The sequence below is a fragment of the Polypterus senegalus genome, chromosome 9 (assembly GCF_016835505.1).
Source record: "Polypterus senegalus isolate Bchr_013 chromosome 9, ASM1683550v1, whole genome shotgun sequence".
NCBI classification, from domain to species: Eukaryota; Metazoa; Chordata; class Cladistia; order Polypteriformes; family Polypteridae; genus Polypterus; species Polypterus senegalus.
Window position 1 is genome coordinate 112,664,406 of NC_053162.1, and position 21,757 is coordinate 112,686,162.

Consider the following 21,757-nt stretch of genomic DNA (forward strand, 5'->3'; position numbering starts at 1 on the left):
AAGGTAATGTATATGAACACAAAAATCCTAAGTGAATGAAATAGCAGAGCGTGCATGCTGGCAGTACCCTGACAATACCCAAAGGATGCAGTTGGGTTGAATCGAGCGAGTCATGCCCACATTCTCACAGTCACCAGCTCCTTATTCGCTTGCTCAGTACAGCCAAGGCTAAATGTATAATATTTGTGTGCTCTACACGTTACTCATGGCAAAGTTTTTATGAATTATAAGAAACGTTTTGTATTACACTTACAGGTTTGTCTCAGATAATACAGAACCACAATTAATTGGGTTTCTGATGTATTAGATGTCTTTACCATGTAAAGTAGTTGTTATACAGTTGCATATTTGCTAATTTACAAATTGCTGAAAATTGTATAATAAAATTCTTTTGTGCTTTAGAGGAACTTTGTCTCTCTATTTCTTCATATTAAACCACATTAGATCTTTCAAATTTTAATAGGTATTACTTGTTTTATAGTTTTTCAACAAAAAAAATAATCAAACTTTCTGATTTATGAGGCATTAAAAATGGAAAAGTCATTATATGCCTATATTTAAAACGCACATTATTACTGTATTAGCAATAGTTCTCAATTACCTAAATTTTTTGTCCATTATTTGCTGTGAAGTAAATTACATTCATACTCTTTTCAATTTGATATACAACCTGTTAAGCATTTAGAATCTTTATTTTAACCTCTTGCTTTTATACATAATTTCATGACAAAGACTTTGCTATAGTTTTATATCTTTGTATAGCCATTACAAAATTTGTTAACAAATGATATCCATCATGTTAGACGTTTTTCTTCTGCATATTGTTGTAGTGCATTTCATTTTTTTTTTCTTTTTTCAAAACCACTTACCCTACCAGGTTCACAAAGGAGGTACCTATTCCATCATCTTTCTGTGTATGCCAGAAATCAGGGTAAAACGTTCCACCCACACCTACTGTATAATGACTTAGTTTGTACTCCGTAATCAGCATGAACTGCAAAAATTAGCAGGGCCTGTGTTTGTGGCATAGTGCCAAGTGTAACAATCAGTGTTGGTTAATGTCACCAAACACATTCCCATATCTCAGTTAAAACACACAAACTGTAACAAGGCTAATAATTTAACCCAAGTCCCTGAAGGTTTGAGTCATGAACATTAGCTGCTGTGTCACATGATTACCCCCTTTAAAAATGGTATATATAGTTAACTGTATTAAAAATAAACTGATATTTTTAGGGTTGTAAGTTTCTGTTTCTTGACTGACTGTAGCATATTCTTTTCTGCACCCAATGTTGCTATGATAATTGCTGTCTCTAACAGAACATTCAGTTCTTAACAGTCACACTGTGCATGTGCATAATCTCTGTCTCATTAACTGCTGCTTGACAACTGAAGTATGCACATTCACAATGGAAAGCAGGCAAAATTTTTCTGAATTAACAGTAGTTTTTTTAGGTAGGAAAAAGCTTCTTTTCTTTTCGTGTCTTGAAAATAATAAATAATAATAGTAATAATATTATTTGTGTTTTTATTTTGTAATACCAAGAAGAGTTTTGCTGAGTGGATCTACAAGTCTGAAACATTCATATAATATTCACGGTATATAATACCAGTTTGAAATTAATAAAAGTCTATACAGTGTACAAATTAATTGTACAGATTGGAAAAGTGTCACGGATACTTGTTTGAGATTGAAACACATTGTTTTTTCTAGTATAAGATCAAATGCTTCACATGCCACTATACGTTTTTATTGCTGCTTCTAGTGATTTTATGAGGTAGTGTAGTCACAAAATTTCTGAAATGGAATGAATGATCACACTATGCAGCACAAAACAGTGTAATGTAGTATTCCTCACTCACTTTAAATGGCTGCATCTATAAGCAAGATATTCTGTCCTTGTAGTGCTGTCTTAATGTTTTCCCCACAGTATTCCTGCGTACATCTCTGGAGAAGTGCTTATCTTTATGAAAATATCAGTTTGTTTGGAGATGAATTTTAATTAATTCTCATCTTCTAGCATTTCTGAATTCAGTCACCAGTTGTAAGTTTAATTTAAGGAGCATAATGATTTAAGTTTAAATATAGGGGCAGGAAGTAATCCGCAAGATAAAGGTACTGCTAAAAAGTAAAAAAAAAAAAACGGTTCTCAAAAAACTATGATGTACTTGTGAAAAGAGAGTATTCTGTTCAGTTTAGGTATGTAAATCTGGATAGGTCAACAAGGTTATGAAGATAAATTGCAATTACTGTAGAAGTTTTAGATGTGGTGGTTGCAGTTGCTGAAGACTAAGTCTGGTTGTAATACACAATTAAAATCTCCAGCTATTATACAGTAAGTCTATGTGTGCACTTGTTCGGAACGCATACAATTACCATATGCATGAATTGTCTGTCTTCTCTGTGTGTGTGTGTGTATGATTATGATTAAGAATACTAGTAGGGACATAACTAATTTTGCTAATATCCAATACTGCTTGAAGTGATGACTAATTTTCTTTAATATATTATTCATGTATGATTTCCAAGTTACATTTTCAGCAATCATTCTTTCACAGTCTTAATACTAAACTCCCTTAGTTAGTTACCTCCTTTCACACTCCCTGGCATATTGGACAGCAAGTACTCTCCAATAGACATGATCAGCTGCAGCGAGTTTCAGCTTCCTCCAGTGATAGGTCGACAGTTTTCAGGTACCCCATAAAAGATGACCTCCAAGTGGTACGTGGCCTGCATGGTTTTCGTGTCCTCTTTGGTGGTATCCAGCACATGACGATCTTTGGAATGTATTGATTGGGAAGATGTAGTGTGTGTCCAGCAAATTGCATCCTTCATTCTGTAGCAATGTCTTCCTGTGACATCAGGGCACTCTGCTTTAGCACTTCATCTTTTATAGCATTCTCTCTGGACGAGATGGCAAGTATTCATCAGAGACAATGCTGGTGAACGAGGTTGAGTTTGTGAGCAATCTGTTTCATGTTCTTACAGTTTTTTCTTGCATAGATTGCAGTTGCGATTACTATCACAGAGTAAAGTCGAATTTTTAATGCTGTACTAACATGAGGATAACCAGCTGTGGTGTAAATGCAGTAACACTCAAGTTGCTTTACTGAATCGACATTTCATATCCCTTTCCTCATCACTGTCATTTAATATGACACTGCTAAAGTGTCAATTGGTCATCCTCATCGATTAAATGCTGCCCAATGGATATTTGTACCCTGGATTAACGTTTAACCTGCCTGACCTGTCCGAGCTGATGGTTTAGCCAACTCTCCCTGCTTTACATTCAAGGTCTGTGGTCATAGCCTGTAGTGCAGGATTAGTTAGGGCCAATAGTACTATGTTGTTAAAAAAACATCAGGATCTGTGATTCGCGAATGTTTTGTCCATTGGATACTACATCGTGTGTCTGTCATTGCCCTCCTCATAATGATATCCATAACAAGGAGGAACAGAGATGGAGAAAGAATGAAGCCTTGCCATATGCCAGTTTCAGTGGCAAATAAGTTACTGCTTAGGGATTTGGTAGGATCGCACCACCTTCCATAGTGACACTCACTGGACACTATCGAAGGCCTTCTTGAAATAAATGATACTCGGCTCAAGTGGCTGTTGAGTTTCAACTTATTGATTGACAATGTATCGTAAGGAAAAGATCTGTTTGATATGAGTTTCCTATGCAAACCCCAGCTTGGTCCTTGCGCAGCACAGCATGATGTCACAGGCATCTTGCCTGGGGATACAGGGATACAGGAGATGGCAAGCCACAGACTCGTCGCTCATAAAGGGTATTCACAATCTATGCGGTGATTCTTTCCCCAGTAATTATAACCCACGGCAAACATACCTAGCTGACTGTTCTGTCTACTAAGATGCCCTCCAGAGCATTTGCAAGCCTGTCCTTGGAGATAGTGCCCATCCTTCCAGTTGGGACTGTCTCTCTCTTTTTTGCAGAGTGATCCAGCTCTCTTTGGAAATTCCCAGACATGCAGATGTAATCAGCCAAAGGTTGGCTTCCTGAGTGGTTTTCTTCTTTCTTAGACATTCTCTTCTGCATGGTTTCAAGGGTAAAAGTCATGTTTTTCATACTCCATGCACAGTTGGTCTGAGGTGGTTTTGGCCACAAGAATTGTTTTTTATATGTAGGTCTTTGCCAAGCAGACAGCCAGGAAATGTCGACTGTACTACTTGTTCGTAGTAAGGGGGAGTTGCAACAGATAATCAACCTCAGACACACATCACCACAACACAAGTCCCTTATACAGTAATAAAAGTTTTATTTGCACAAATTACCTTACAAAAGGCTTGCACCTCACAATACTTGCTTTCTTCTCCTTTCACTCCTCAGGCAAGCTTTGTCCTCTTTTGCTAAACTCTGATTCAACTGGATGAGGTTGAGTGGCATCTTGTATCTTGGACCTGGGAGTAATTCTGGTGCTATGGCGCAGCCTGTTGGAAGTACTTCCAGGTCAAATGGAAGCCCCAAAAAGTAGGGATCAGGGATCCTTGTAGCATCCACAGAGCCCAACAACAAGGCTGCCCCATGGAACAACAGTTCCCAACATGCCTTGATGGTGTCCGTACAGGTTGTGTCGCCCAGGGATACTCCCACCTACTGTATCGGGGCAGCGTGTTTTCCTAATAGGGTTGCTTATCTCTGTTCTTGCATCACACTAGCCTTCCAGGCAGGTATTGTTACTTTCTCCATCCTAACCAGACCAGGCATGTGCACTGTCCATCACAGATACCTTCCAGAATTGGAACTGTTTTATGAGTTAATATTCTGACACTTCTAGTTGTTAAGTTAGAAGTAGAAACCGATCCTCACTTTTTAAGTAGATCACCCTACTTTAAGGAGGTGAGCTTTATTAGTGCATTTTTTCATTTTAAGATTATGATTGAGACCTTTATCATAAAGCTTACACAATTTATTGGTTGGTCAGAGTTGCACAGTTTCTCCATTCTAAGAAACATTTACCAATAACAAATGAAAAAATTGAGGATCCTAGTTTAAAATGCCTGTATAGCACAGAAAAAACACTTTCCACACCAAAAAAAAGACAAAATCCACAGACAAAAATTACATTTGAAATGAAGCCTAGGATTAATAGACCATTCTTGCTCTCTTCAAAATTAGAGCCAGATGACCAGTTTTTCCAAGGCACACAAATTTCAAGCACAACTTCTTCTTTCGGCTGCTTCCGTGAGGGGTCACCACAGCGGATCGTCTTGTTCTATGTCTTCCTGTCCTCTGCATCTTGTTCTGTCACGCCCACCCACCTGCATGTCCTCTCTCACCACATCCATAAACCTTCTCGTAGGCCTTCCTATTTCCTGGTAGCTCCATCTTTAACATCCTTTTTCCAATATACCCAGCATCTCTCCTCTACACATGTCCAAACCAACTTGCCTCTCTGACTTTGTCTTCCATCCATCCAACCTGAGCCGACGCTCTAATGTACTAACTTCTAATCCTGTCCATCCTCGTCACACCCAATGCAAATCTTAGCATATTTAACTCTACCATCTCCAGCTCTGTCTCCTGCTTTCTGGTAAGTGCCATCATCTCAAGCCCATATAACAAAGACGGTCTCACTACCGTCCTGTAGACCTTCCCTTTCACTCTTGTTGATACCTGTCTGTCACAAATTACTCCCGACACTCTTCTCCGCCTCTTTTCACCTCTCTTCCACAATTCCCATTACTCTGTTCTGTTGATCCCAAGTATTTAAATTCATTCACCAACGTCAACTCTAATCTTTTCATCCTCACCATTCCACTGACATCCCTCTCATTCACACGCATGTATTCTGTCTTGTTCCTACTGATCTTCATTCCTCTCCTCTCCAGAGTATATCTCCACCTCTCCAGGGTTTCCTCAACCTGCACCGTACTCTCGCTACAGATCACAATGTCATCAGCAAACATCATATTCCAAGGGGACTCTTGTCTAATCTCATCTGTCAACCTGTCCATCACCATTGCAAATTAGAAAGGATCTAGAGCTGATCACTGATATAATTCCACCTCCATGTTGAATGCATCCATCACTCCTACTGCAGACCTCAGAACTGTCACACTTCCCTTGTATGTTTCCCGTTCAATTCTTACATACTTCTCTGCCCCTCCCGACTTACTCATACAATACCACAACTCCTCTCGGGGCACCCTGTCATATGCTTTCTCCAGGTCCTCAAAAACACAATGCAACTCCTTTTGGCCTTCGCAGTACTTCTCCATCAACACCCTCAGAGCTAACCTTGTATCTGTGGTGCTCTTTCTTGGCATGAAACCATACTGCTGCTCACTAATCATCACCTCTCTTCTTAATGTAGCTTCCACTATTCTTTCCCATAACTTCATGCTATGGCTCATCAGTTTGATCCCCCTGTAGTTACTATAGCTTTGCATAACCCCTTTATTCTTTAAAATTGGCACCGGTACACTTCTTTTCTACTCGTCAGGCATCCTATAACTTTACAAGATTCCATTAAAGAATCTGGTTAAACTCCACTGCCATCTCTCCTAAACATCTCCATGCTTCCACAAGTATGCCATCTGGACCAACAACCTTTCCATTCTTCATTCTCTTCATCACCGTCCTTACTTCCTCTTTGCTAATTCTTTGCACTTCCTGATTGACTATCTCCACATCATCCAACCTTCTCTCTCTCTCATTCTCTTCATCAGCCTCTCAAAATACTCTTCATCTTCTCGACACACTCTTCTCATTTGTGAATATGTTTCTATCTTTATCCTTTATCTCTCTAACACATCTTCGCAGCTCGGTCCTTTTGTCTAGCCAATCGGTACAGGTCCTTTTCTCCCTCCTCCTACATCTTTTCTTGTGGCTTTTGCCACCTCTCTCTTCACCTTACACCATATCTCCTTGTACTCTTGTCTATTTTCTGCATCTCTCTGACTATCCCACTTCTTCTTTGCTGTCCTCTTCCTCTGTATACTCTCCTGAACTTCCCCATTCCACCACCAGGTTTCCTTTTTCTCCATCCTCTGTCCAGAAGTCACGCCAAGCACCCTTCTTGCTGTCACCCTTACTACTGTACATCTGCTGTAGTTGTCCAGCTGTCTGGTAACTCTTCATTGCCACCCAGTGCCTGCCTTACCTCCTCCCTAAATTCAACCTTGCAGTATTCCTTTTTCAACTTCCACCATTTGATCCGTGACTGTACTCCTGTTCTTGATTTCCAACATCATCCTACAGACCACCATCCTATGCTGTCTAAATACACTTTCCCCTGCCACCACTTTGCAGTCTTTAATCTCCTTGAAATTGGCTGTTCTGCATAGGCTATAATCTACCTTTGTGCATCTCCCTCCACTCTTGTATGTCACCCTAAGTTCCTCTTCTTAAAATACATATGCTCGAACGATCCGGTATGGAAATCTGTCTTGTTGTGTGCAGTTTGATCTGGCAAAATTTTATACCAGATGTCTTTCCTGACGTAACCCTCCCCATTTTTCTGGGCTTGGGACTGGCACGAAGAAACACACTGGTTTATGCATCCCCTGTGGCTGGGTTTGCATCCACATTTAGCATAACTAAATTACAGAAATATATTTTATAGAAGTTTAATGAGAGAGAATTGGAGGATCTTCTTTAAGAGGCCAGGGTTAATTTAGTATCCTTTCTGCTGAGGGCATTTAATCTTTCCTGGACAGATGCGAGTGAAAGACCAGATTTGGTCAGAAGGAATGTATGGGGCAAGAAAGGAGTACTCCTTGAATAAAGAGAATATGCCGAGTTTTACACAGTAGACAATAAAGGTGATAAAATGGTACATTTCTAAAAGATGTGATGTAATGGAGATTAGATTTGTGATTGACAACTAGAGAGCGCAGCACTTTTAAAATGATCATATATTGGCCAACTATACATTTAAACTGAGTTAATTGATACAGTATTTTTTTTCAAAGCTTTTCCAAATTGTAGAATTAGTATAAGATCAATTATAAATGACAAACTCTTTTCTGGAATTAATGTATGATTTTATATGAATTACAGAAATGTAGCAATTTCATTTCATTAAATACCTTTGAATGTGCAGGTAGTGAGTTTGACCATGAATATTTTCATATAGGTCTGATATTTTTACTATCTTATGCAACTCCATTTAGAGGTATGTTGTTTATTTCTGTTTGCTTTATAACTTCTAGGTTGTGCTTCTGTCTCTGGATTGTGATAAAATTCCTCACTTGATTGATTCATTAGATTTTAACCCTGAACTTCCACAAAAGACTTTGATATTCACAAATTCATCAGAAGAAGCAGATCATGTGTTTAAGGTACTTTTTATTGATTTCTCATGATTCTTTCCTGTAAATTCCCTTAGTTTGCTTTAGTCCTCAAATTAATACTTCAAATCCTTAAGATTTTTACAAATGAACTATACTGGTGTATGTTGCTACTTATGCATTTTGGGGAAACTGGTGGGGTCAGTGCTTTCACTATATTGCTGTTGTACAATAAAATATTCCATTTAGTTGAAATAAATGCACCTAGTGGGATCAAACAGCTATTTTTCAGACCATTTGAATCCCATCATTCTACAGTTAGAAGGATTAATTACAAATGGAGAACAATCAAGAAGGTGAGCAGCTCAGCAGTTTCTAGAGATTGTGTGATGTTTTAAAAAATATTGAAGAATTAAAAGCTACATCTAGTGATATATAGAGCTTTGATAACATGGTAAATTATACATCTTATAATGATTAAAGACTGACCAAATACAGCTTTCATGGAAAGGTAGCTAGGTGAAAAAGGCTTTTTTTCTCCATGAATATTTCTGCACAACTTAAATTTGCACAGTTTTAACTAAATGAACCTTAAAATGTCTGAAACAATTATCTGTGGACAAAAAAGGTCATCGCAAGAATCTCATACAAACCACCAAACATTGCTCAATATTCTATGTATGGCTAAATGGCTGCAAAAGAAAACAATCAAGATTTTGAAATGACAAAGTCAGTTTTCATACCTCAGTCACATTGAGTTGCTATATGAGGACCTTTAAAAAGCTCTACATAATTAAATTATTTCAAAAAGTAATGAACTGAAACTATGTGGTATAGTGACATGAACTCTGATGTCTGTAGAGTGATTTAAGAGATTGATAACATCTTGCAGAAAGTAATTACGTCAAGTTATTACATATAAAGGTACTTCTAAAGCCACTACGCCATGAAAAATCAACTTAGTGTTGTTTGTCAAATAAGAATAACTTTATCGCATCTGAGATTTTGTCAAGGTCTGGATGATTTATAGTTATGTCCCTATACATGAAACCACAAAACTATAAAGTGGTGTAGTTTATTTTTCCAGTATATATATTGTATAGTCATATGGAAAAGTTTGGGAACCCCTCTTAATTCTTTGGATTTTTGTTTATCATTGGCTGAGATTTCAAATTAGCAACTTCCATTAAATATATGACATGCCTTATGGAAACAGTAGTATTTCAGCACTGACATAAAGTTTATTGGATTAACAGAAAATATGCAATATGCATCGTAACAAAATTAGATAGGTGCATGAATTTGGACACTTCAACAGAGATATTACATCAATAGTTGAGCCTCTTTTTACAAATATAACAGCCTCTAGCATGGACAGCCAGCATCCCATAGATCTTCGATGATATTCAATTAAGGGGACTGTGACGGCCATTCCAGAACATTGTACTTCTCTTTCTGCATGAATGCCTTTGTAGATTTCGAACTGTGTTTTGGGTCATTGTCTTGTTGGAATATCCAACCCCTGCATAATCTCAACTTTGTGACTGATGCTTGAACATTATCCTGAAGAATTTGTTGATACTGGGTTGAATTCATCCGACCCTCAACTTTAACAAGGGCCCTAGTCCCTGAATGAGCCACAAAGCCCCATAGCATGATGGAACCTCCACCAAATTTGACAGTAGGTAGCAGGTGTTTTTCGTGGAATGCGGTGTTCTTCTTCCGCCATGCAAAGCGCTTTTTGTTATGACCAAATAACTCCATTTTTATCTCATCAGTCCAAAGCACTTTTTTCCAAAACGAATCTGGCTTGTCTAAATGAGCATTTTCATACAACACTCTGTTTGTGGCATAGGTGCAGAAAGGGCTTCTTTCTCATCACTCTGCCATACAGATGTTTTTTGTGCAAATTGCGCTGAATTGTAGAACGATGTACAGATACGCAATCTGCAGCAAGATGTCTTTGGAGGTGATCTGTGGGTTGTCTGTAACCATTCTCACAATCCTGCGCATATGCCGCTCCTGTGTTTTTCTTGGCCTGCCAGACCTGGGTTTAACAGCAGCTGTGCCTGTGGCTTTTTATTTCCTGATTACATTCCTTACAGTTGAAACTGACAGTTTAAACCTCTGAGATAGCTTTTTGTAGCCTTTCCCATGATACTGAAATATCTTTGTTTTCAGATCTTTTGAGAGTTGCTTTGAGGATCCAATGCTGTCACTCTTTAGAGGAGAGTCAAAGGGAAACACAACTTGCAACTGACCACCTTAAATACCTTTTGTCATGATTGGACATGCCTCTCTATAAAGTTCAAGGCTTAACGAGCTAATCCAACTAATAATTATGTATTCATAAAATTGAATTAAGCATGCCATTTTGTACACTCCACCCATTGCTACTGCCTATTTGATGGTTTGATGAGGTTCTGTGTTGCTGCGGTCAATTATAGTCTCTGGCCTCTATCATCAACGATGATCAAACTTGAATATAGAAGAAGTAAAAGTCATTATACGATTTCTGTATATGAACATGTGGAAGACTATTGTGAAATCCTTAAACTTCACAGATTGCTTTACTGTACTCATACTTATTAAGTGCAGATCCTGTTTATGGTGTTAAAGTATGCATTTTTCTTGGCAATTGATTTATTTTCAGTCTAGATTTCTTGTTGCCTTATCCCTATCTATCTCTTTACTGTACTTTATCATCTACTTGGTGATGTGCTAACTAACAGTAAGTTTAATTTTCTTTCTTTGACTGAGACCTGGCAGCAACCAAATAATTTTTTTCAGTTTAATCAAGCTGTTCCTCTTAGGTTTGTTTACATCTGCCAATCCCATGCCTCTGGTCGTGGTGATGGTCTCACAATACTCTAAAGTAAGAAGTGGAAAGTATACTCTAAAACTATGCCTCGGCATGCCTCATTTGAGTTCATTGTCTTACAAATCAAGGGACTTACTCCCATTATTCTTGCCATTATTTATTGACTGCCCAAACCGAATAAGGACTTTTTAAATGAATTGTCTTGTTTTGCAAATTCCCTTTATTCTATGTTCACTAATGTTATTTTGCCGGTTAATTTTAACATACATATGGACACTGTTACTAATACTTTTACAGGGGTTTTATAGCGTGCCTCAATAGTATTGGTCTGCAGCAATTTTATAGATTTTCCTACTCACTCTAAAGGTAATTTTCTTGATCATATCTGTTGCTCTGGTGTTACTCCTCATAATTGTACAGCATCTGACCTGTCCATATCTAATCATAAACTGGTGTGTTTCAATGTCAGCTTAATATTATCTAAATCAATCCCACTTCATTCTATCATTTATTAGCAGTAAGACCATTGACTTAACTGCCTTCTCCAATGGAGTTGACAGCCTGCCCAGTAGCAATAATTTATTTAACTCAGATAAACTGGTTTCCCACTACAGCATTTGACTATATAGCCGTCCAGATAACTTTGCTCCTTTGAAAACCCGGACTGTCTCTTTCATGCACTCTGTCCCCTGGTTTACCCTGGAATTACACCAACTGTAAGATAAAGGCTGCCTGTAAGAGCTAATCTTAGAAATTTAAAGCTTTAAGTTAAGCTCATATTAGTGTTTGCTGAAGTAGAACAGCATATAGTTTCCTTTGATAGCTATAGATTATGGCATAACCTTTTACCCCTGTAAGTTAACATGAGCTAGAACCTTCTTAGCTATAGCTGCAATACAGTATATTAATTAAGTCAGTGTGTGTGTGTTTGGAATAGGCACATTGCTAGCATGGACTGATAGACCCATTTGCAGTTTGTAAATACGATAGGCATACAGTTATCTGACCGTTTAGAAATGGTTCAACTGTATGAACTTAAAGAATGAAACAAGATATATAAGCTTTTTTTCTTTTCTTTGCTATATCAGTATTTTCTATATTTTTGTGTGAACCGTTCTACCTTGAATGTTTACTAAAGTTTTTAAAAAAGAAGATATTTTGTCTGTGGAATCAACATGTCAAGCTATTGCCAGAATCCCATGAAGCAAACTAAAGCTGCATAGCTTTGGTAGTTTTGGGTAAAAACAGATACACATGTGCAACTGTAAGGATGCTCTGTCTGCAGCAAAAACTACATATTATGCAACACTAATTAGTTCTGGTAAAGGGAATACTAGGATTTTATTTTCTACTGTAAACTACATCCTATGGACACCTGATAATCTTCCTTAATTTTACTGCACTGATTAATGTAACTCTTTTATGACATTTTCTAATACTAAGGTTGGAAATAATCACCAGCAGTTGACCTCTTTAGGAAACTCTGCAAATGGAACATTTTATGATTTCCCCCTTCTTCTGTTGTTTCTAGATTTAAACTCCCAACCATGGAGGAAATAACTGATATTAGAAAATCTACACCCTTTATCTCTCAGTTGGATCCACTTCCTACTCCTGAGATTAAATCCTGTTTACTTTCTTTTTCCTCTTTAATACCTAACACCATATGTTCTTACATTATCTCTGGTCTTGTTCATTTATCTATCAAAGTGGTGTGATAACTCCAATGGTAAAGAAATGTGCTTCAGATCCCCACAGCCTAAATAATTATTGCCAGATATCATATTTACCTCTCCTTTCAAAAACACTTGAAAAAACTGCTGCCATCCCGTTGACTCTTAACTTACTGAAAACCATTTGTTTGTACAATTTCAGTAAGGTTTTCATCAGTTTCACAGTACAGACACAGCCCTGGTCAACATCACCTGCGACCTGCTGATGGCAGCTGACCATGGGCTGTTAACCATAATTGTGATGTGAGCTTTGCCTTTGACACAGACTCTCACGATATTCTCATAGAGAGATTAGAATCAATTGTTATTATTCACACTCCATATGCCTGGTGTCTCACACAGTTAAAAAAATTAAAATCACAAGCTTGCCCAGTTGATACTGGTGTTCTCCAGAGCACTGCCTTAGGCCCCCTTCTATTTATTATTTACCTTCTGCCTCTTGATCATATTTTTAGGAAACTTGATATTCATATCCACTGTTATGCTAACACCCAGCTCTATCAGTCTAATAAGCCTAATTCCACTCTTCCACTTCCGACTGCTTGCTGTAAATTAAATTATGGTTGACTGCTAACTTTCTCACATTAAATATGGTTAAAACAGAGGTTCTTCTGGTATAAACTAAATCTGTTTTGACTGACTGTGACAGTATTTCTCAGATTATTGATAATTATCTAATCTCTTCTTCCTCCCAGGTTAAGAGTTTAGGTTTCATTCTCAATAGTACCTTAAAATTTGAGGCACATTTCTATAAATATATATATATATACAGTATATATATATATATATATATATATACAGTATATATATATATATATATAATTCACTAAGGGCACGCAAGACAGAGAGCCACGCCCGCCAACTCACAGAGCCCAGCCCACAAACTATAAGACCATGGGATATGCTCGACAGAGCCCCGCCCGCCAACTCTAATTAAGGGCAAGCAAAACGCACGCAAGATAGAGAGCTACATGCAGCGAAAATTTACTTCTCCAGCTAGATTCCATGCTCAGAACCATCAAACCTTCACTAAATCATACAAACACGTGCATGAAATCGCTCAGTCCAATCCAACAGCATCTGTATGAATGCTTTTCGAGGAAAACCCTAGCCAGGATTAACGACGATAGAATGCCCCGACATGTAACACCAAAGTTTCTGCGATTTTCGTCGGATAAGATGGCGAACCCCTTGCCAAAAGGGACATTTGCATCTGTCCCATAGGCAACTCCTGTAAACAGATTTCGACGTTCAGTATGAATTGCAATCCTATGGTTTACCCACTTTTATTCCCTTACGGAAACATTGGCTGGCACAAAGATTTACAACATGTTCCAGATAGAAGAACCGCCAACCGAAAAAGACTTACTCAATGGCAATTTTATGCATACAGATTAGCAATGAGGAATATATTTAGTATTTTGCACTCAAGCGGCAAACTATTCCAACAGTGCGTCGTATATGCGTATGTTAAAAGGGAGCGCGTCTCCACTATCTCAGATTACATCGACAAGATTTGTGCATGGAACAATACAAAGGACTGTCAGACGCACTGCAAGCAAACGCTGAAAATAACGTTTGTGTAGGCAAAATGATCATATTACCATCCACATTTCCAGGAAGTCCAAGATACATGCAACAAAACTAGCAGTATGCCATGGCCATAGTACGTAAATTCAGACAGCCTCATTTATTTATCACTTTCACATGTAATCCTGCTTGGCCAAAAATTCTACATGCACTGTCGGATACCCAAAGACCGGAGCACAGACCTGATATTGTAGTACGAGTCTTTTGGATTAAGCTGCTTGAATTACTTAGAGACATTCTACAACAACATCTTTTTCAGGTTGTTATTAATTATATTTACGTAATCGAATTTCAGAAGCATGGCCTTCCTCATACCCACATGCTGTTTACTCTTCACAATAATTCTAACAACCAGTCTTCAGCCACGGTCAGTTGTACGTGGCTTTTTATAGGGTTAGATCTTTCGACTCATTATCTGTCGTCACCACCAAAACACCTACACACCTGTATCTTTCAAGAAGTATTTATTTCTACTTGATTTCTGAATTCCTTTCTCACCGTTTTCTGTTCCTGTTCTTACACCTCCGTATGCAATGCCGGGCTTCGGGTAGTTAATGATATTACTACTTATTTACTCTGTATATTTCCATCTACATAATATTAGCTGTCTATGCCTATAATCTTACAGCTAACAGCACTGGTGTTCTTGTACATGTTTTAGTTACAACTTATCTTAATTATTGTAATGCTGTCCTCTCTGGTCTTCCTCACAAACTCTTCCACAAATTCCAGCTATTTTAGAATGTAGCTGCTCGTATCATTACCAGAATCGCTTCCATAGAGCACGTTACTCCCCAGCAGTAACTTGTTAAATACCGTATTGATTTTAAGATCCTGTTTTTTTTAAACTTTCAAGGCCCTCCATAATCTAGCACCTCTGCTTCTTCACATCTCCACTTCTTAGATCCTCCTCCTCTATTTATGTTATTAAACCTTCTACTTGCCCAACTACCATGGGGTTTAGAACTTTCATTCAAGCAACCCCTTGGTCCCTAACTTTTGGAACTCTCTCCTACAAGACATTGATAACATTGACTCCCTTCTTACATTGAAATCCCACCTCAAAACACATCTTTTTATGCATGTTTATTCTGTTTGACTTATATTTTACTTAATATATTTGATTTTATTGTTCTATTACCACTGGTTGTAAACTAATATTTATTCTATGTTGTGACTGTCGCTATCAATGTATTTCTTAAATTGTCCTTGAGTGCCTTGAAAAGTGCCTGTAAGTAAAATAAAATAAAAAAATAATTGATAATCTTTAATTAGGACTGTTATTTATTTAGTTCCTTTTAGCATGTAAAACCTACTCCTCATCTTCTTGAGCTACTAATTCTAACTTCTGTTATCTGGATTTTGCACACAGACTCTCCTTATGAGCTCTGACCCAAACTAGAACATGTATAAAGCATGTATCCCCTAAATTACATTTGTTTTCTATATCTCATTGTGTGTTGCACTTACTGTATTTTCCTTTGAATATCCTGTAAACATCCTGTACTTCCAGTAAATCAGAACTCCTTTATAATAATCTAATACATTATTAAATAACCTGGCATCAGTTCCTACTATAACTAAGTCTATTTCTAGTACAACAAAAACTCTTTCTACATTGGCGTTATAAAAAGCCATCTGCATATCCATACTGTGTAACTGCTACTTCAACTGTTATATGTCACGTATAGCTTGTGTTAAATGTCACATGTATCATACCACTGAAAATCTTGGTGCATTTTATTCTTCATTAACAGAGAAAATATCATTAGAACTAGGGATGCAATGATACCAATACCTGTTTCGGATTTTGGTCCAATACAATGGTCATGTACTTGTATTCGTACTGAACGCAAAATGTCTGTGATGTCGAAGTTTTCTTATAATTAATGATAAAAAGCAAAGCCTACTGAACTGTAAACTGTGAAAGTAAACATAAGAATTAGCACAGTGAAATTGCTCATGGCGATGCACAGCATTAGCCAAGGTTGCAGCAGACTTTATCAATGAGAGAAATATATCTATACTAATAAAAGGCAAAGCCCTCACTCACTCACTCACTCACTCACTCACTCACTGACTCATCACTAATTCTCCAACTTCCCGTGTGGGTGGAAGGCTGAAATTTGGCAGGTTGATTCCTTACAGCTTCCTTACAAAAGTTGGGCAGGTTTTATATCGAAATTCTACGCGTAATGTACATAACTGGAAGCAGTTTTTCTCCATTTACTGTAATGGAGATGAGCTTCAACGCCGGGCGGAGTTTCGTGTGACATCATCATGCCTCCCACGTAATCACGCAGTACATAGAAAACCAGGAAGACCTCAAAAATGCGCTCAAGAAAACATGCATTATATAATTGAGAAGGCAGCGAAACAATAAGAAGCGAGTTCTGCTACTTCGGAAACAAAGCACGATGTAAACCTACACTTTAAATTAAGTTCATAGACAGGCTGCCGCTGGCGTTTGTAATTTAGTGCCTGCCCATAGAAGGCCGTCCGTCAGCGGCAATCCAATAGCAAACTGCCACGGGTAAATATTCACGGGTGAAGGACTGTGCTTATGGAGAGGAAGATGAGATGGTCAGGGTGGTGTTTGACACAAACTCAGCGAAACTGCGAGAGAAAGTTTTAAGTGCCAGGACTAAGGTAACATTAAATAAAGCTATGGACATAGCACGAGATGGCACCAGCACAGCTGGGAACCTTCGATGCAAGTACACCGAGTGGCTCACGTGAACTGACGCAGTGCATAGATAAAAAGCAACAGTTCCAAAGAGCGCTGAACAAAAACCGAATTACACAGTTGAAAAGGCAGCAAAAAATATGAAGCGCCTGATAAGCATATTCATAAATGCAGCTACTGTGGAAACAAAGCACACGGTGGAAAAAGTGAATGTCCCGCTAAAGGAAGACAGTGTAAAAAACCCGTGCATGCAGTGTGTCAGGTCTCAGATAAAGAAGAAGACGAGCTGTTTATTGATGCAGTAAGAAACGAATCGATGAATGAAACCTGTCATCTTTACAACGATTGACAAACACGGAATGTAACTTGAACACAACACATCGTATAAATACGACCCTGATTGAAAGAAATAATGATAATCAAATCCTTGATGACAGCAACATTCAATAACACTCACAAAACAATTACTGTATATTGACAATCATGTTACGTTATTTTTAAAATGTTCCCTTTTCTTTTTCATAACTTCTACTTCTCCACTGCGATACGCGGGTATATATTTAAATGTATATATATACCCCTATCTACAGTACATACTCGATAGACAAGCCACATGCTGTGGCTCAATTGTAGAGTCTTCGCCTCTAATGCCGACATTCGAGGTTCGATTCCAGAGGGGATGCACTGAGTATGTACGCGCGCTACTGATTCATTTTACCTTCGATCTCCTTGGTTTGGGACGTATGAAAAATATTCGGTTAACGCAGAATCATGTTACGTTATTTTTAAAATGTTTCCCTTTATTAGCACAAGCACAGCTGAGAAGCTTCGATGCATGTACTCCATAACGCGTTAAAAAAATAACGCATTTAATCACACTTTCAATTCCAAGCAAACGGGAACTTTTGTCAATGCATCATTTCCTGGTACATCCATTACACTGATGCACACATCACATTTCTGAGTCGGAATAAAGCGCGTTCCTACGACTGATCATTTCGACTTCCCGAACGAAGCCTTGATAAAAGCATGGTTTTGTGCACAATGAAAAGCAAGCAAAATTAGATGCATTACAGAAAGCGGACTTTGTGGCTCTTACTGGGGATCATTGGACTTCCGTGACCGTTAGTAATTCTAATTACATCTAATTACAAAATGTTCAATGATCACACTGTTTTAGCCTAATGTACAAAATAATTTTGGCTAAGGTTACTCAGAGTTTAAAGATTAAGTTGGTCAAATTACCTTTTATGTTTCTGACTTATTTTTTTCAGAAGAAAAACTGCACTTTATGTTGAAATTTTGGTTATTATTATTTAAAGACAATACTATTCTGAAAATCTACTTAAAGTACTTAAACTACCACTTTATTTTTAAGTCTGCCCAATTTTAACCAGGGATGATATTTTTGTTTCTGTTTTGAATTCAAATGCAGTTTAAAGGCTTTTTTTTTCAGAAATTAAAACAGCTTCAGTTTACAATATTCATGTACATGTCTATTATTTGATTCTGTCGCCCACTAAAACACTTTTAAATTAAAAAAAAACATTTGCGATTTGGGGCAAATTTACGTGCGATTACATACGATTAATCAAGATTAATTCTTACACAGCCTCTAATTAATTGGATTAATTTTTTAATCGAGTCCCACCTAATATATATATATATATATATATATATATATGTGGATATATATATGTAGATTTGTATATATAAATGTGTATATACAGTATATATGTAGATATGTATATGTGTATATACAGTATGTATATATACAGTATGTATATATATGTATGTGTGTATATGTATATATATATATATATATATATATATATGCCAGCAACACTCATGACAATGACAAAACAATTACATTGTCAATCATGTTACGTTATTATTAAAATGTTTCCTTTTCTTTTTACTTCTCCGCTGCCAATCGCAGGTATTTTGCTATATATATATGACCTAATAGGTTTCATGACCTATTGCAACACTTGGGGGGTTGGAACGGGTGTACCCCCTAAACTGTATATATAGATAGGGGAAACCTCTCGTCACTATTTCTGCGACTTCCAATATATGTAGGAAGCCCAAATTTCCCATGTTCATCCATTACACTGTAATTACAAACGTTAAGTATGTTTAATTTCGCACCGTGCCCCGTAACAAACTTTGGAAAATAACGTCTTCTTTTTGGCGGTTCTCACCATTATGCCGTAAGGAACTTTCGGAACTGACCTCTCCTTTTGGCAGTTTCATTCCTTATTTCCATTAACAGGAGATTTATTTCACGGCAGAGACGCACAAGGGCCACACCCGGTCCCCTTTCCTTTTTCCGCACGGCCACTGTTTGCGCACCTACCACGTGGTTGGCTCCCTACCTATATACATTAACGACATCTTGTGCTCATGTGCCTCCTCACTCACTTTCTTACTTTCCTCAGCTGTTCGTCGTGCTCACTGCCCCCTTCCTCTTTACTCCACTGCTTGAAGCCTGTTATTGTTTGCCTCGACTCCTGCATTTTCATTTAGATTCTTCACACTCTTAATCCTCTGGGCATGCTTCCTCATACTCTACTTTTGAAGGTCAGCACACCAATTATGTTACTACTTAACTTACAACCACCAAATCTTTTTAACGGCACCAGGCTTCAGATCAAATCTTTGCACAACAACCTCATTGAGGCAACTGTCTTCACTGGAACTGGCTCAGGGGAGATTGTATTTATTCCTCGCATCCCTCTCATACCCTCTGACCTCCCATTCCAATTCAAACACCTCTCATTTCCAGTAAGGGTCTGCTTCACTATGACAATAAAAAGTCACAGGGCCAGACTCTTTAAAAAAAAAAAAGAGGTCGGCATTGACTTGACACAAGATTGCTTCTCACATGGCCAACTGTACATTGCATGGTCAAGAGTAAGCTCAGCAGACGGCTTAGTCATTTTTCTGCCCGAGGGCAGAACTTCAAACATCGTTTACAAAGAGATCCTTACATCATAAAAATGTGCATTTCTCATACACAACATTTACAATCATAAATTAAACTCTTTACAATCATCAAATTCACTCTCAATACTAAAATAAGCCTACGACAATTACATTGACAATCATGTTACATTATTTTTAAAATGTTTCCTTTTCTTTTTCATAACTTCTTTAACACACTACTTCTCCACTGCGAAGTATATTTTGCTACACTTATACAGTGCATCCGGAAAGTATTCACAACGCATCACTTTTTCCACATTTTGTTATGTTACAGCCTTTTTCCAAAATGGATTAAATTCATTTTTTCCTTAGAATTCTGCACACAACACCACATCTGTTGGGATAATTCTCTATCAGCTTTGCACATCTAGTTTGAGCAATATTTGCCCACTCTTCTTTACAGAACTGTTCAAAGTTTGGTCAGATTGGATGGTAAGCGTTGGTGGACTGCTATCTTCAAATCTTTCCACAGATTTTCAATGGGATTTATGTCTGGGCTCTGACTGGGCCACATGAGGACATTCACTTTTTTCTCCTTCAGCCATTTTGTGGTCAATTTTGCTGTGTGCTTCGGGTCATTGTCGTGTTGAAAGGTGAACATACTTCTCATCTTTAGCTTTCTGCCAGAGGGTAGCAGGTTTTCCTCAAAAAAGAATTTGATGGTATTTTGCTCCATCCATTTTTCCTTCTACCCTAACGAGAGCCCCATTTTGAAACAATCTCTTCAATCACTTATATAAAATGTCTTTAAGTATCAAACGTTATCTATTGATTTTATATGAAACTGGCACGCATATAATCAGAAAAAATGTTTCCTCTTATAGATATAAGGATTGGTTCTTGTCAAATATCTGTGCAGCTAAGGAGAGAACAAGGAGATGGTGTTGCTGGAGCTGCAGGAATTGTGTGGCGTAGAGGCAGCTGGACAGGATTATGCAGCGCCGCCTACCAAAAGTCCCTGGAAGGACCAGCTGAATAGTAGTTTGAAGTGAATACTTAATGAGATCGTAGATGAACATGCAGTGGCATCAATGAGCTGTGTTCCAGTAGCTGCTGCCATACAGTTGGAAACATATCTGGGACAGACCACAGTTTCTTGTTCAGACAAACCACTTAAGTACTGGTCAGTTAACAAAGTGCAGTTCTTCACTTTGTCTCAGATGTCAAGGAAATACCTTTAAGGTGTAGTGAGTGAGAGGTTTAGTGTACTGTCACATACTATTAATAATACCATAAACAAACTTACAGATGAACATGCATAGATGCTTCTATTCTATCTTAACACTAGAATTACCAAAGCCTACGAAAAAACTTGTAGATCTGGCCCACCTTAAATCCATTCACACCTCTCTGCCAGTGTTCTTTGTCCTCTAAATGTGCTGATAAAGACAATCTGCAAGCAGCCGGTTATTCCATCCTCTCACCGACTAAGAACGTGTACGAACTTCTCCCAGCTCATGCCTTGATTGATTATCTGGGAGTGAAGTGGAGTTTTAGAGTGGAAATAATAGATCATTATTTGGAACACGCGCATTTCATGTGTATTCCATTTCTACAGTAATCAGTGTAAACACATTTGTAAAACAGAAACGTTTTTCATATTTTAGTAGTAAATGACAAAATGTAGGCATAAACTATATAATGAACTGAATAACGGCACCAGCATACGTTCACACCTGATC

At 37.8% G+C, this 21,757-nt stretch overlaps 1 protein-coding gene across 1 annotated transcript in view; it reads left to right on the plus strand.

The window, feature by feature from the left end:
* Positions 1-21,757, plus strand: part of LOC120534890 (putative ATP-dependent RNA helicase TDRD12) — a 441,334-nt gene that overhangs the window by 13,919 nt on the left and 405,658 nt on the right. The window contains exon 2 of the mRNA XM_039762402.1: positions 8,180-8,308. Coding sequence (XP_039618336.1) covers positions 8,180-8,308 — 129 coding nt within the window. The remainder of the gene's footprint in view (positions 1-8,179; positions 8,309-21,757) is intronic.